General features: G+C 40.7%; 2 protein-coding genes across 2 annotated transcripts; one reads left to right on the top strand and one right to left on the bottom strand.

The window, feature by feature from the left end:
• The first annotated feature begins 1189 nt into the window (after positions 1-1189).
• LOC139289337 (putative gonadotropin-releasing hormone II receptor) lies at positions 1190-5908 on the top strand. Its single transcript, XM_070910921.1, has 4 exons — positions 1190-1239; positions 2458-3062; positions 3649-3853; positions 5064-5908. The coding sequence occupies exons 2-4, from the start codon at positions 2514-2516 to the stop codon at positions 5588-5590; spliced, it is 1281 nt and encodes a 426-aa protein (XP_070767022.1). The 5' UTR covers positions 1190-1239; positions 2458-2513; the 3' UTR covers positions 5591-5908.
• Positions 5909-8712: 2804 nt separating this feature from the next.
• Positions 8713-14189, bottom strand: wdr93 (WD repeat domain 93). Its single transcript, XM_070910909.1, is given in 16 exon segments — positions 8713-8821; positions 8954-9140; positions 9338-9494; positions 9589-9649; positions 9773-9980; positions 10715-10849; positions 11030-11119; positions 11416-11486; positions 11577-11727; positions 11909-11993; positions 12278-12363; positions 12464-12542; positions 12828-12892; positions 13082-13283; positions 13585-13711; positions 14062-14189. Coding segments are annotated over 16 exon segments (1941 nt in total).
• Between the last annotated feature and the right edge of the window lie 304 nt (positions 14190-14493).

The raw sequence follows: 14493 nt of genomic DNA, 5'->3' as shown, positions 1-14493 counted from the left end.
AATATGAAGTTGCGGCCAGCCGCCGGTTAGCTTAGCTTAGCATAAAGACTGGAAACAGGGGGAAATGCCTAGCCTGGGTCTGTCTAAAAGTAGCAAAGTCCACCTGCCAGCTCCTCTAAAGCTCACTAATTAATGGGTTACATTTCACTTGTTTATTCCGTGCAAAACCCAAAGTGTAAAAATGGTTGCCTGGCAACTGCTCCTGTGCAAGAAATAGTGAGGCACACAACCCCCCACATAAAACAGCAAATTGTCATTTTTGCACACGGGATTTTTGTACGAACAAACAAGGTGTAACATGTTAATTAGTGAGCTTTAGAGGTGCTGGTAGACAGATTTTGTTACCTTTAGATGGAGCCAGGCTAACTGTTTCCCTCTGTTTCAAGTCTTTATGCTAAGCTAAGCTAATCGGCTCAAGCTACATGTTTACTGTACAGATATGAGAGTGGTATCAATCTTATCATCTAACACTTGGCGAGAGAGAGTGAATAAGTGCATTTCCTAAAATGTGGCACTATTCCTTTAAACAGGCTACATTCACAAGCATGCCTTCAAATGAGAAGCTTCAACCAAATTTGGACAATTGTGTGAAAAGTTTGTCCCTTCTCTCTTGCCTCATCTTGTCAGGTAAGTGCTGTACTAACTCCAGCTCCATTTGAGATGATGGGGAGCTTAGTCTTTGTAACTTAACTCTACAGTCTTTAGATTTATCTGACAGACTTGGATCTTGTTGTTGTTTACAGACATGTAGATCTCGTGGCCAAAGACAATACTGTTTTTCAAGCAGTCTCAGCTGCCTGTGCCCTGTCTCGTGAATCATCTCTTATGTAATATTGTAGTTTTTACTGGACGGTTTCACTCAACATATTCCAAACTGTGATTTCGTGATTTCAACATTTTTCCATTATTGTCTCTTGCGCCTTGTTTCTTCCTGCCATTTGTTTGGAAAAGCATGATCGGTGGTTTTTGTCTTGTGCTGATCACCAATTATAATGTATTCGCCCTCACATGTGTTTCTTTTCTTTACAAATACGTCAGAGAATGTGGAGTTGAGGTCAGACCACACCCCGGGGTTTGTGTTGCACGCCTCTGATTGGTGTATGGATAAAAAAGCGCACGGGACGCACTGGACGGCAGAGGAGCCGGACGGCTGCAGTAGGTGTCGGTGAAGCTGCCGCCTTGCCAAACTTACAGCAGCCTACCTATGGACAACAAACCTCCTCTCCGCTGCACATGAATGTAAGTTTGCTTTTGCGCATATTAAGCTTCCCGTAGTTCGAGGTTACACAGGGGGGGAACATGATGGATACATCTGTCATAATGCTTTGATTTTGAATGTGGTTTGGGGCTTCACGTCCACTTGGTGTGAAATGTGGGAATAAACTGTGCGCAATATCCACACACCTGAATTGAAATATCTTTATGTGTCCTATCTGTGGAGCAGGTTAACAGTTTTAACTTGTATGGATATTCAGTGTGATCTGGCTGCAGAACAAGAACATGTCTTTAATAATTCATGTAGGAATTTGCTTCACTTAGTGTCACTCAGACATCTGAGTGTCTGTGTTTTATTAAGAATCTTTTGGGGTTGATTATTAACAGAACAAAATGTGCAGTTTCGTCAAATGAATCTTATGAAACTTAGTTTCACCTCGGATCAAAACGACAAACAAAAAAAAGGGGGGGGGGGGGGTATACTGTGCTTAAATGAGCAGTGTTTTGCACATTACAGAATGCAGTTATGTGTCATTTATTCTACCATCATGTCCATCCTTGTCAATGAATCAGTCGAGTGTCAGTGACACAGCTCTGCTTTGCTGTGCAGGGCACTACAACACTAACTGATAACACACAGGATGCCGACCACTTATTAAATGAAGCGTGTCCTGTTTACATCTCACAAGTCCAAAATATGAAGATGATTTTTGCTGCAGTTTATTGGGAAACAATTTGTGTTTGGGCTCACACAGCAAAGACTAATTACATAGTGACCCTCATGTTTTAGTTGATTGAGAAATGGATATTGTTATTATATGATAATAGCCTTTATAGTTTACATCTATACAACTTACTGCCTGCTCCCATGTTGTGATAAGGACATGAAATTTGTAAATCGTGATTGAATATTAGCACTATGCAGCGCACTCTAGGAGTACATGAACTTGTGTAAAAGTTTATATTTTGTAATATTTGCTAAATGTGCTGTATTCATGATTTGCAAGTTCCTCACAGTTTGTTAGCTCCACCTTTCCACCTCACTGAATTTCAATGCGAATGAGGCTTCCATATATGCATGTTACTTCCTCTTGATGAGCCACTGTATTATTCATTCATGGGATGTTTGTATTTTTCTTGTTACACAAATGTGCTTGAATCATCTGCGCCCCCTTAGTGGCCCCTGACTCATCCGTCTCATACCTTGTTGATTCCCTCTTTTTGCTTCACTCTTGTCACCAGCGCTGATCTTCACGGTGGGACGAGCAGGATGTTTCTTCCTCTGCGACCGTCAGAAAATGAACACCACTCTGTGTGATTCTGCAGCAACCATGTATCACCTGACGACCGACCTCCAGCTGAACGCCAGCTGCAACTGCTCCTCGCCCCCTTCCAACTGGACGGCGGGGGGCGGCGATCTGCAGCTGCCCACGTTCACCACAGCAGCCAAAGCCAGAGTGATCATCACCTGCATTCTCTGTGGCATATCTGCCTTTTGCAACCTGGCTGTGCTGTGGGCGGCACACAGCGATGGGAAGCGCAAATCTCACGTCACAGTGCTGATAATCAACCTGACGGTGGCTGATCTGCTGGTGACCTTCATCGTGATGCCTGTGGATGCCGTGTGGAACATCACAGTCCAGTGGCTCGCTGGGGACTTAGCCTGCAGGCTGCTGATGTTTCTTAAGCTGCAGGCGATGTACTCCTGCGCCTTTGTCACTGTGGTGATCAGCCTGGATAGGCAGTCTGCCATCCTGAACCCTCTGGCAATCAATAAGGCCAGAAAGAGAAACAGAGTCATGCTGACTGTGGCGTGGGGCATGAGCGTTGTGCTGTCAGTCCCTCAGGTAAGGTCAGGTACCCCAGTTGACGATGCGGGCCAGAGGTCAGGACTGATTTTCATTAGATTAGGCGACGAACAGGTTCTCCAGGTTGTCCTGTCCAAATAGTGGTTGTGTTATGCACAGAGGAACAGGGCCACTTTCTATAGTCTGTTGTAATTCTTACTTTGGTTTAAGTTGTTTGCATGAATATTTTATATCCTGTGATTGACAATCTCTGTTTTAGAAATAATCCTTTCCTGCTAATGAAAACGTTTGTCATCCCTTATAAACAATGATCCCATTAGCAAGGAGAGTTTCTTGCCAACATGTTTTGTTAACATGAAAATGTATTAATGGCCATGTGGGAGGTTGTGCAGGCGAGGACCAACGTGAACAACATTAATCCAATCGAGATGTGTCTGGCCCGTGAGCATACAGGCCCATCCCAACATTAAAGAATATAGCTGGCTTTAATTTTAATGTATTTATTATTGTCAACAAATCCCACCAAGACACAGAATCCAAGGGAAAGTTATCACTGAATGATGATTCAGGACTAGCCATGGATGTTATCTCATATGACTGAAAATGCCTTCCTTTCCCTCCACAGATATTCCTTTTCCACAATGTGACCATCATGCATCCCGAGGACTTCACTCAGTGCACCACGCGTGGCAGTTTTGTCACTCACTGGCATGAAACGGCCTACAACATGTTCACGTTCTCCTGCTTGTTCCTGCTGCCGCTGGTCATCATGATCACCTGCTACAGCAGGATCTTCTGTGAGATCTCCAAACGACTGAAAAAGGACAACTGTAAGTTCAAAGTTCGAAGCTCTGTGGATGAGTTTACTTCAGTGCACTTATGTAACAGAGCTACTGTACATAACAGTTTGTTTGAGCCTTTTACTATTAATTTTTAGTAGACGCACATTGAGAAAAGCTGGGCAGTGTTTTGTTAGGTGCTTTAATGCTTTTTGCTCCTCAACCCACACAGAGCTGTAGAGCTTAAGTGGATGTGACTGGAACAACATCCATTGTATTGATGTGAGCAGCATTGAGAAATTACATTTTAAAAATTCAACATTATCTCTTCCCAGTCCTGGTTACTCTGAATAATCCCCAGACCCCACTGTGCAGTTTTCATGAAATAAATCTACTGAAGAAACAGTCCCTGAACTGTTAACAGTGTATTCTGTGGATTATTCAGGAACAGAGAAACAGGGATGGCAATGCCGATCTGTTGGTCAGTGCAGTCGGTCCATCACTTTGGTCAAGACTGAAATGTGTTGATCTGATGGATTGAAGGGTGAATCCTACTGACGATGGTGATCCCCTGACTTTTCCTCTAGCACCACCATGAGGTTTACATTTTCGAGTTTTTAGTGACGTGTGTTGACAAATAACAGATGAATTGCCATGAAATTTGGTATAGATATCCACGGTGATCAGAGGATGAAGTTCAGTAACATTGATGATCCCTTAACTTTTACTATACTTGATTTGTGCAAAACGGATGACATTCAGCCTCAGCTGCACTCTGTTTAGTGCTAATTAGCGAATGTTAGCATACTAACACACTAATGGTGGACATCGTAAACATTATACCCGCCAAAACATCCGCATGTTGGCATGCTCACATCAAAGCACCGCTAGTGTGGCTGCAGACTCTTGTTTAAATGTAATTTTTATGTCCATTATAAGTGAGAAATGTTTTTGAGTTTTTTGTGATTTGGGTGAGCTGACTTTTAAAAGCACGTGTAGTCACACCTGACGTGATCCTGCTGCTCTCATCTGGTCACAAAGGTCATATTGAAAAGCCAGTTGCTCCAAAGCTTTTGGTTATCTTTTCTCTACCACGTCACTCTAAAAGTGAACCACTCCTGATCTTGAGAAAAGAAGTATGATCATCTTCACTAAATCTGAATGCAAAAGGCAATACTAGGGCTACACACACATGTGAAATAATATGATTATTGTTTTATAATGTGTTCTGTTTTGTTTCTGTCGTCTGCTCGGCTCCCAGTGCCCTCCAATGAAGTGCATTTGCGGCGTTCGAAGAATAACATCCCCAGAGCCCGGATGAGAACTCTAAAAATGAGTATTGTGATCGTCTCGTCTTTCATTATCTGCTGGACTCCGTACTACCTGCTGGGCCTGTGGTACTGGTTCTTCCCTGACGACCTGGAGGGGAAGGTCTCCCACTCACTGACCCACATCCTATTCATCTTTGGGCTCGTCAACGCCAGCCTGGACCCAGTCATCTATGGCCTGTTCACCATTCACTTCCGAAAGGGGCTACGGAGGTTTTACTGCAAGGCCACCGCGGTGTCCGACCTGGATAATAACACGGTTTTAACCGGATCTTTCACTTGTGCTGCCAACTCTTTACAACTGAAGAGAGAGGTGAGCCCCGCCAGCCAGGAAAGGTTCATGCTGTGCAGTGATAACCACAGCAAAGCAGAGTCGACGTCGCAGAGAAGCAGCTTTTTAACAGCAGACACTGATGCAGAGAGAGATCCAAGCCAGTCCAGCCCCGAGAGCATCATCTGAGGAGAGTACAGGGTGGAGGCTCCCTGACAATTTTTGCTACTCTTGTATAACTGTTTAATTTATTCAGATTTGTGTGTGTCTGATGTGTGGGGTCCTGTATTCCTTGAACACTTTGTGTCATTTCGGCTTACTCCACAAATCATAACATGGTTCTGTGTAATAAACAAAGGCCAAAAATCATAATAAATACAGAAACTTCATAAAATAAACAAAGTGATCTCGCTACACTCACATAACGAGCTTATATAGGTTATGTAATAAAGGAATGTTTAGTGCTCTGTCAAGTGTAACTTGTGGTCACTTTGAATTAAATGTATTCACCGGGATTTGGAGTGTCTATTGTGAATCCATTGTCGATTTTCAGAGGTAAAATTACAGCAAACCCTGTGGAGAGGGAGAAAAACATTCACATATATAGCTGAAATTGTAAGCACGCAAATTCCTGTTGCACAGCACTCAATTTCAATGCAGATCCTTCATGCAGACATGATGTGCAGCAGTGGGATTTCTCAGGGGGGTGCTGCCTATCAGTGATGAGTCATAGCATCTGAACGGAAAGGCCATTTCTATCCTTGATTTGTGACAAATGAATATGTGTCAGAGATAACAAATAACTTTTAAACCATCCTCAGCTCTACAAAGAATGATTGACACATGTAGGTTCAGTGGCTCTATCATCTCATCCTGTCCCCGATGATCGAAGGAACCGGCAGACAAGTGGCGTCACGTCATTTTAGAAGAAGAGTATCAAAATTTTGTCATTGCCTAAAAACATGATTTCTTAAATATATATATTATTTTCCAGATAAAACGCTTGGTATACAGTGAAAAACGCCCTTGACAAGATTCAATTAAATGTTTCAATAGTCTTTTTTTATGTTTAAATGTTTTGCTAGCCCCTTGTAGATGAAGGCTTTAAGTTGGCATCAGCTGACCTTTTGGGCCAAATTACATTTTTGATTTAAAGGAATAGTTCAAAGTTTATGGAAATGTGGAGCAGCCAGGAGACATTTGCTTAGCTTAGCTTAGCATAAAGACTGGAAACAGGGAAAGACAGCTTTATCTGATTCTGTCCAAACGTGCAACAGAACCCACCTACCAGCTTACACTAGCTCATTAATAAACACATTATATCTTTGATTTTTTTTTTGCATGTTATAGTAAAACAAAGTCCATGTTATAGTAAAAGAACATTTTGATTAAGGAAAAATGTCACAAGCAACTTATGAAATAACACAAGTAACAACAGTGACAAGGGTTAAAGTCTCATTGTAGGAGCTTAGTTTAATCTAAGAGGCCATTGCTGCATTTCCGGTACAATCAGATGCTGACAGTAACACACGCCAAGCTGTTTGAATAGAGCACCTGCGCTTTCAATACATCCTGAATGACTGTGGCCCTTTGGCATCAACCCATCAACCAACTCGTTTTTAGAAATTCATATGAGGCTTTCAAGCACATATTAAAATCAGTATCAGTATCAGTTCCTTTTGACAGAGAGACGCCACAGCATGATCTGATACGGCTGGTGAAGGTGGAATACAAACAATGCAACAAAGTCCATAAATGTTTTTGTGCCAAGGATAACAGAGACGCCACACAGATGATCCAAAGAGCGCTCAGTGAAATGAATACTACGAAAAAACATTCTGTCACATTTATGTTCAGCCACCAATCGCAACTCAAACGGGGAGCCAATCAGGAATAATTCTACGGCTGCACATTTCTGATTGGTTATAGATGAGCAATATGCTCTCCAATAGATTAAGATTTTCCCACTCAGCCCATCTCACCTGTTTTCATCTGGTTTGCTGTTACCCTGGCACTCAATAAATAAGGACTATTTAGTTATTTAGTAGCTGATACCTTGAATTTGAAAGTGTCAGTTTGCCAGACATAAAACTACTAACACTGCCCACCAGTCTCCATTTCTCTTATCTATACATGAACCTGCAAAAAAATGCCTTTAGAACTGAAGTTTATTGATTATTTTCACTTAACTGGGATGATATCTCAGTAGGGTCAAGGGGTCAAAAAATTACCATAAAATGATCAACTGGATCAGCGTGAGACTGTTCAGGTGCACAAGAACATACCTCTTGTTTTGTTACTGCCTAAACCCAAACCTAAACTTTTAGACAGTCAAAGCCTCGACTGTTGCATGACAGATTACACAATTTTAGCATTACAGAGTGCACTTTAAGCTAAATCTCTGCACTCTCTCCTGTTTTTTTTTGTGTCTTCTGACATTAAAAACATGACATATGAAACATTCAAGGACCCCAAAGGCGACAAAATGTCAACGTGACATGACTGAATACGGCCCAGTCATAATCAGCCTGAATACAGTCATCCTTTGATGAAAAGAAACAATGTCATTCTTTTTTCGACTGTAAGACAAACTCAGGATCAGTGCCTCAAATCTGTTTTTGTCTTAAAAGCAAATGAAAACTGGAGATTAGGTCACATTGGTAATGTACGGTCTCATTTGGATCTGTGAGATAGTGTTAAACAAGGGCTTACTCTCTTGAATGCAGGCTGCTTTGACAGACAGAGCCACTGAGTCAAAGTGTTGTTGTAAGAGGATCAACTGACAATAATCAAAAAGAAATACTTCAGCAACTTGTTCTGCCTCAATCATATTATGATTTACCATAAACAAGGGACATCGTCCTGCAACCTTTGATCCAGTTACCATGACACTTACTGCTTACTCCAACCTCCATAAACATCATTTTTACTGTTTCTTATATGTAGCCATGGTTTTACTATGTGTACTGTATTCCCTCATGTGTACTGTATTTTTTTATTACTACACAAATTATATGTCTATACTACTATACCATTTATATACTTGTTAGGTATGAAAGGGATGTACAGTATGGAATGCACTGTTTAAACAGCATCCATTTACTTTATTTATACATTTGTTTAAAAAAAAGGAAAAACACCATATATTTTTATATATATACTATACTGCACTAATGGCTGAAAATGACATCTGAGTGTAAATGAGCACTGTGTGTCATAAAGAGTAGTGCAGCAAAGATGGCGGGAATTAGAAGAAGCTTTAAAATGAACATGCACACAAACATTACATACAAATCATTTGTTGTAGTTCTTCAGCTGGCTGCAGCTCTGCTGTGTTTCGGTTGCACCATCACTGCAGTTTCCTGGAGCTGCTTCCAGGTCTGCGTTATGGCTTTGGTCCTTTCATCCACAGACAGCGCTCTGCACATGAAAACACAGGAAACACATGACAAGACACTACTTGTGCTTTGTCCTTCTCCGACAAGAGTCAACACATCTGACTCATTTTAGGACATTCAGATTACAGGGACATAAAGACACAAAGAATGCAACCTTTGCTGAAGGTAGAGGTTGCAGATTTCCTCGAGAGTGACACAGCTCGATGTTTCTTGTTGTCGTGGAGAGCCTGAAAATGAAACAATATACTGCTTGATGATGTCCGACTCTCCAAAACGAAAGACAAAAAGCTGACTCTGACTTCCTTCTTTAGAAGGCGCACTGCAGCTGGAGTCCTGGTCACCTGCGCAAGACATGAAAGCCTTTTAGTTACAATATTTCAAGTTCACGTAAACTTGTTTGCTTCCATATCCATGTTAATATGAACTTACTGCATGTCGTACTCTTCTAAAACGTCACCATTCCCTCATCAATACTTTCCTCCTGAAGCTGACGAAACTTTGTTATGTAATGCAAAACATAAATGTGGCTTTGTGTTACCTTTTATGAGCAGAGTTTGCTGTTTGGTGTTCAGAGCATTCACAGGGTTGCAGGGAGTAGCAATCAGATGAGTTTTGGGAGGAATCAAGAAGCACACTGTGGATTTGTTGATGACATCTTGGAGGAACATTTTTCCATTTCTTTGCACCACAAGAGACTAAATGAGGCAGAAAATTATAATATTGTAAGTTCTATAGAAATTCCTTTTGTATTATGAGCTTTAAACCTTTTATTAACTTCAGTGTTTCTACCACGCTCTGCAGGAACGACACTGACGCAGTGACAGTTGGGAGGTCCCCGCTGTCTTTTGGCCTGTAGAGATACAGGAAATATTGTGTGAAAATGTTTTGCCTGATACAATATGTTGGCATTTCATTTTGCAGGAAAAAGTTAGATTCCTAGATTAAATACGGAAATATGGAAAAGTCAGGTAACCTTTCAGTGAGCTGCATTGTGCAGGATTGTGTCCCTCGTCCTGCGGTGACTGTATGAATTGCTCCACTTTTACACAACACCAAAAGATGGACTTCTGCTGCAGTAAAAGTCTGGAAAACATCATCAGACACAGGCCAGTAATCCACAAATTGCATCCTGGAGAAGGCACTGTCTGTTGCTGACACTAAGACAGCAGGCAATGGAGACCCTGAGGGGAAGAAATGAGAGCAGAAATGTCTGTTAGCTTGTCAGTCACTCACACACACACACACACACACACACACACACACACACACACACACACACACACACACACATAAAGTGTCATTGCATCTTCCCATAAACTGATTCAGCCTCATTATCGCTAATCAGTGAAGTTTCTTTCGGGGAAATCCTAAATATATCTCACAACTGAGAGCTCGACAGAATGCACTGACTCATGCTTTAATGTCTGTGGCTGTGTGAGTGTTTGGGGGGTATTTAACCACAGACATACTCAGAAATGCAGACATAACTATGTTTTTTCAAAGATGTCAGTGTGACAGACTTGCAAGAACAAGATGACCTCTTTTTTGCTGCTACAGAAAGAGGTATGTGTGAGGATTTTTTACTTTTAATTTTTGCCAGTGTTTTCTTTGACTCCTACAAGATATAACAAAGCATTTATCTTAAAGCCAGACTGTGTAACTTTTGCTAAAAGTCGACATTTCAGAATAATGGCGGATGCTATACTATAAATGTTCCTAATATTCCCTGTACAGGCAAGAAGAATATGAAGTTTAGATTATTTGAAAACTCAAAATTGTTTAAATGTGGCTTTTACATAACAATCAAGAGTTTTCAATTAAGAGAAATCTAATAAACTGTATTGCTATGGCTAAACGTACACTGGGGTCAGATTTCATGACATTTTAGTGATACCTGACCATAAGGTTTGCTCACCAGATTGCCTGTCCCAAACACACACCAAAGCCTCATCAAGCCCAAGAGCTATGTAACGGGTGCATCTACTAACAGCAGAGCAGAGAATTTCCTTTGCATTTGGCCACAACACATCTGGCATGGGTTCCACATCTGCTTCAAAAAGAGAAGGGTGAAAACCAAAAATGTATGCTTGTTGCCCTCTCGAGTACAAAGAAAAAAGCACTGTAGACACGAGCTCTTAACACGCAACACATTTTTAAGATGTGGTTATGAGCATCCAGCAGATTCATCTCTGAATAATATATAAATATATAATATAAATAAATATCCTACCTGGTTTGTTCTTTGGTGCTTTTTTCAGCAAATACTGAAAAAGATTATGGCCGCCGCTCCACCACACACAGACAGCAACAGGCAATCCCACTGAGAAAAGGTCAGAGATTAAAGATGACATTAATAGGAGCATACCCTGTCACTACAGACTTATAAAATGCCTTTATAAAGGATTGAATGAATGTGATGAATAAGGTATACCCTTGTGCCTGTCATTTTGCTCTTCAACGAGGGTGAATCATTAAAACACAAAGACCCTATGTATGATCTATTATTCTACCAAATGTTTTTAGTGGAAAGGGCACTGAAACAGTAGAAAATTCACATTCAACACTCATATTTCAAATACTGGAGAACACCAGCACCCTCCCTCCTCCATTACAAACCTGGCTGAGACTTTGCTTTACTGTCACCAGGAAACTGACCACAAGGCAGAAGAAAGTGGTGGGTGCAGCGTCTGAAAAAGAATCAGTGTAACTAATATGAGACAAGAACAGCTCAGCTGTGAAATAACATGCTGATTGTATTTGTGTAGACTGCATCGTACCTTTCATTTGTTTCCTTTGTTTTTCCTGCATCTCTGTTAAAAGGCTGATCCTCTTGTTGATGACCGCTGCTGGTGTCTACGTCCAGAGCCAAACAGTGTGTCAAGAAGTCCGTCATCTGCAAGACCTCAAGTGGACTGTCCAATGTCGTCCCTGCAAAACAGCATGAACATGGTGGGTGCAACAGAAAACTGGGAGAACTGATGGGACACTTAGACATAGTCATTTAAACAAAAGACATATAATCACTGACATGCAGGCACACACACCTTTGCATCTACACCATCACTTCCACTCTGTTCAGTTATACCACATTATAGTTGTAATACATTACCTGCTGGAATTTTGGGTGGCTTGATTTTAATCACCTCTGCAACTGGAGACCACTTCACATCAACATGTCCAGAGGAGTTTGGGTCCTGAGGATAAAAAAAAATGTTCTGCTACTCTGGAATGCAACAAGTTTTAGGCTTAGCACTCTTCCTCAGGCAGCATTGAGTCCAAGCCCTTTTGTGTCATTTATGCCATTATGTGCTTGTATTTGTGCACTTATGTAGCCTTTTCTCAATTTACTAGATTCTCCTCGTTTTTTGTTTGTGTTCCCTTTAAAACTAATAACTTAAATAAAGAAAAATAATACCAAACTAAGCTCAGATTCAAATCATGTTCAAAGCAGCCTACCCGCTAAATTTCAGCACGATACCTGTTTTTGTGATGGTGCCATCTCTAACTCTTTCAGCCACGCTTCTGAGGGGAAGTGATAGACCTCGAGCCAAACAACACCGTTGCCTGATAGGAGGTGTGAAATTCACATGATTCAGCATTTCAATGTGTAGTCTTTCATTAATATCACATAATAAAAATAGCAGAAGGTAAAGTCCTTACTTACAACTGATTGATGCAGCTCCATAATCTCCCCCTTCAGATAGTTCAAATGTCAAGCAAATACTCCTTTTGTTGATATTCTCCTGATATTGAGAGGTTTTTGTATGTTATTTTTTTTTCTATTCCTAAAAGGAATTACATAAATTTAACTTCACATGACACTTAGCAAAACAATTACAAAACAGACAGAAAACAGCTTGATTTAGTACCATAATCAACAACATATAAAAACTTTTATTTTTTCTTGTGGTGAAAGAAAACATTTAGATTTCTTTCTTATATTTTCTTCCAAATACAAACAAAAAATGGTGGTGGACAAACAAAATATGACAAGGTATATCTCAAGTAATGACACTGACAGTACGCACCATGATGTTAATAACACTGAGGAGGTGAATGCCTTCACAGTGGCATGCAAAGACTCTGGCAACACCTGCAGAGGAAGATGATAGCAGCTGATACCACTATGATAATACTGACTTCAGGATCAAGCTAAAGCATTTCAAGTGTACAAATGTCAATCTGTATTTGTTCATTTGTGATAATCTGCCAATTTATACAGGTTTTATGTAGGAGAAGGGTGATAAACACAACAGAAGCTGAAGAGACTCATACTACTCACCCATATCATCAACAGTGCCGAGAAGATAGGTTGTCTCAGCCATTCGGGTCATTTGAATAGATGTGATTTCCAGTGTGTCCTGCAGCCACTCTGCAACACAGGTCAGAGACGATGCACACCACACGGACAAGCCCTGGGAGTGACCCAGACTGAGGTACCTGCCGTCTTCCGAGCACACCAGGCAGTTGGTGCTCTCTGGAAGCTGATGGATAAGTCACAACAGTGAAACATATATACAATACCCACACTTCTGTTGGAAAACACTGATCTATTTATTCAATAACCTATTTCTTTTAATTGGTAGAATAAAAAGCGAGGGCTTTGTGGGCCTGGAGAGATTTTTTGGACATATTTGATACTGGGCTACCCAAATAATCTTGACTTGATTTGATATTATTCAACAATAATACACAGTTTAGGAAGAGTTTTGTCAGATCAACTATTGGACGTTTAACATCTCTGTCATAAACTCCAGAAATAACCCAATAACTCCCCATCTGTACCTGTGTTGCACTGGACAGTTCCAAAGTAGGTGTTTTCTGTCTGGATGCCTCGGTTTTGCAAGCTGCTTCCATTTCTGAGTCTGCTGTACCTTTTCTGGTGTACACAGATATCCTATGACCAAAAACATTTTAAATTTTACACATTTTGTTAATATTGTGTTTTCTGTATCCTGCTGAATTTCATGCAACACTACAATAGCAGGGCAAGATAGTGCATCCCTAACCATGCAGACATTTATGCAGTAGTGGAAGAAGCACTGAGACCTTTTAGTTAAGTAAAGGATCAGTTTCACATGGTAGAACTCTTTAAAAACACCCCATCACAAGTAAAGGTTCAGCATTCTTACCAGCCTCACTTACATAAAAGGACTTAAATAGCTATTAATCATCAAAACGCACTTAAGGTATCAAAACTAGAAGCACTCATTGCCCCTTTACCAGTTACATCATAAAGTGGATTATTACTGCCGGCCACTTCAGAGCAGACTGCTCTTCCTGAGGAGACTCAGAGGCTTCAGTGTGTGCAACAGGCTCCTGCAGGTCTTCTACCAGTCTATATTAGCCAGTACTCTGTTCTTCGCTGTGGTGTGCTGGACTGGTGGCATCAAGGCTGGTGAGGCAAAACAGAGCGCTTCAGATGCTCCTTTTTTATTTCGTTCCACTGCCATCAACAGTGGCATAAACGATTTATTATTTTCTTTTAATTCTCTATTTATCTGTACTTATTTCTGTCCCAGCTGCAACACCTGAATTTCCCATCTGGATTAATAAAGGCTTATCTTATTTCATTAACATGTAGGAAGCATTTTAACATCATAGCTGAGCTCATTTTAACAACTTTATATGCTATTAGGTAGTTTAATCTGTAACAATGCATCCTATTTTATAAACTGATCATATGTTTTGTAA

The sequence above is a fragment of the Enoplosus armatus genome, chromosome 1 (genome assembly GCF_043641665.1).
Source record: "Enoplosus armatus isolate fEnoArm2 chromosome 1, fEnoArm2.hap1, whole genome shotgun sequence".
In the NCBI taxonomy this organism is placed as follows: Eukaryota; Metazoa; Chordata; class Actinopteri; order Centrarchiformes; family Enoplosidae; genus Enoplosus; species Enoplosus armatus.
This window is presented reverse-complemented; position numbering and strand designations above follow the sequence as displayed.

Excerpts from the sequence above, each read along its gene's own strand:
- LOC139289337 (XM_070910921.1), top strand. The coding sequence starts at position 2,514 with ATGAACACCACTCTGTGTGATTCTGCAGCAACCATGTATCACCTGACG. Across the intron at positions 3,063-3,648 it reads TTGTGCTGTCAGTCCCTCAG|ATATTCCTTTTCCACAATGT; the intron begins GTAAGGTCAGGT and ends TTCCCTCCACAG. Across the intron at positions 3,854-5,063 it reads ACGACTGAAAAAGGACAACT|TGCCCTCCAATGAAGTGCAT; the intron begins GTAAGTTCAAAG and ends CTCGGCTCCCAG.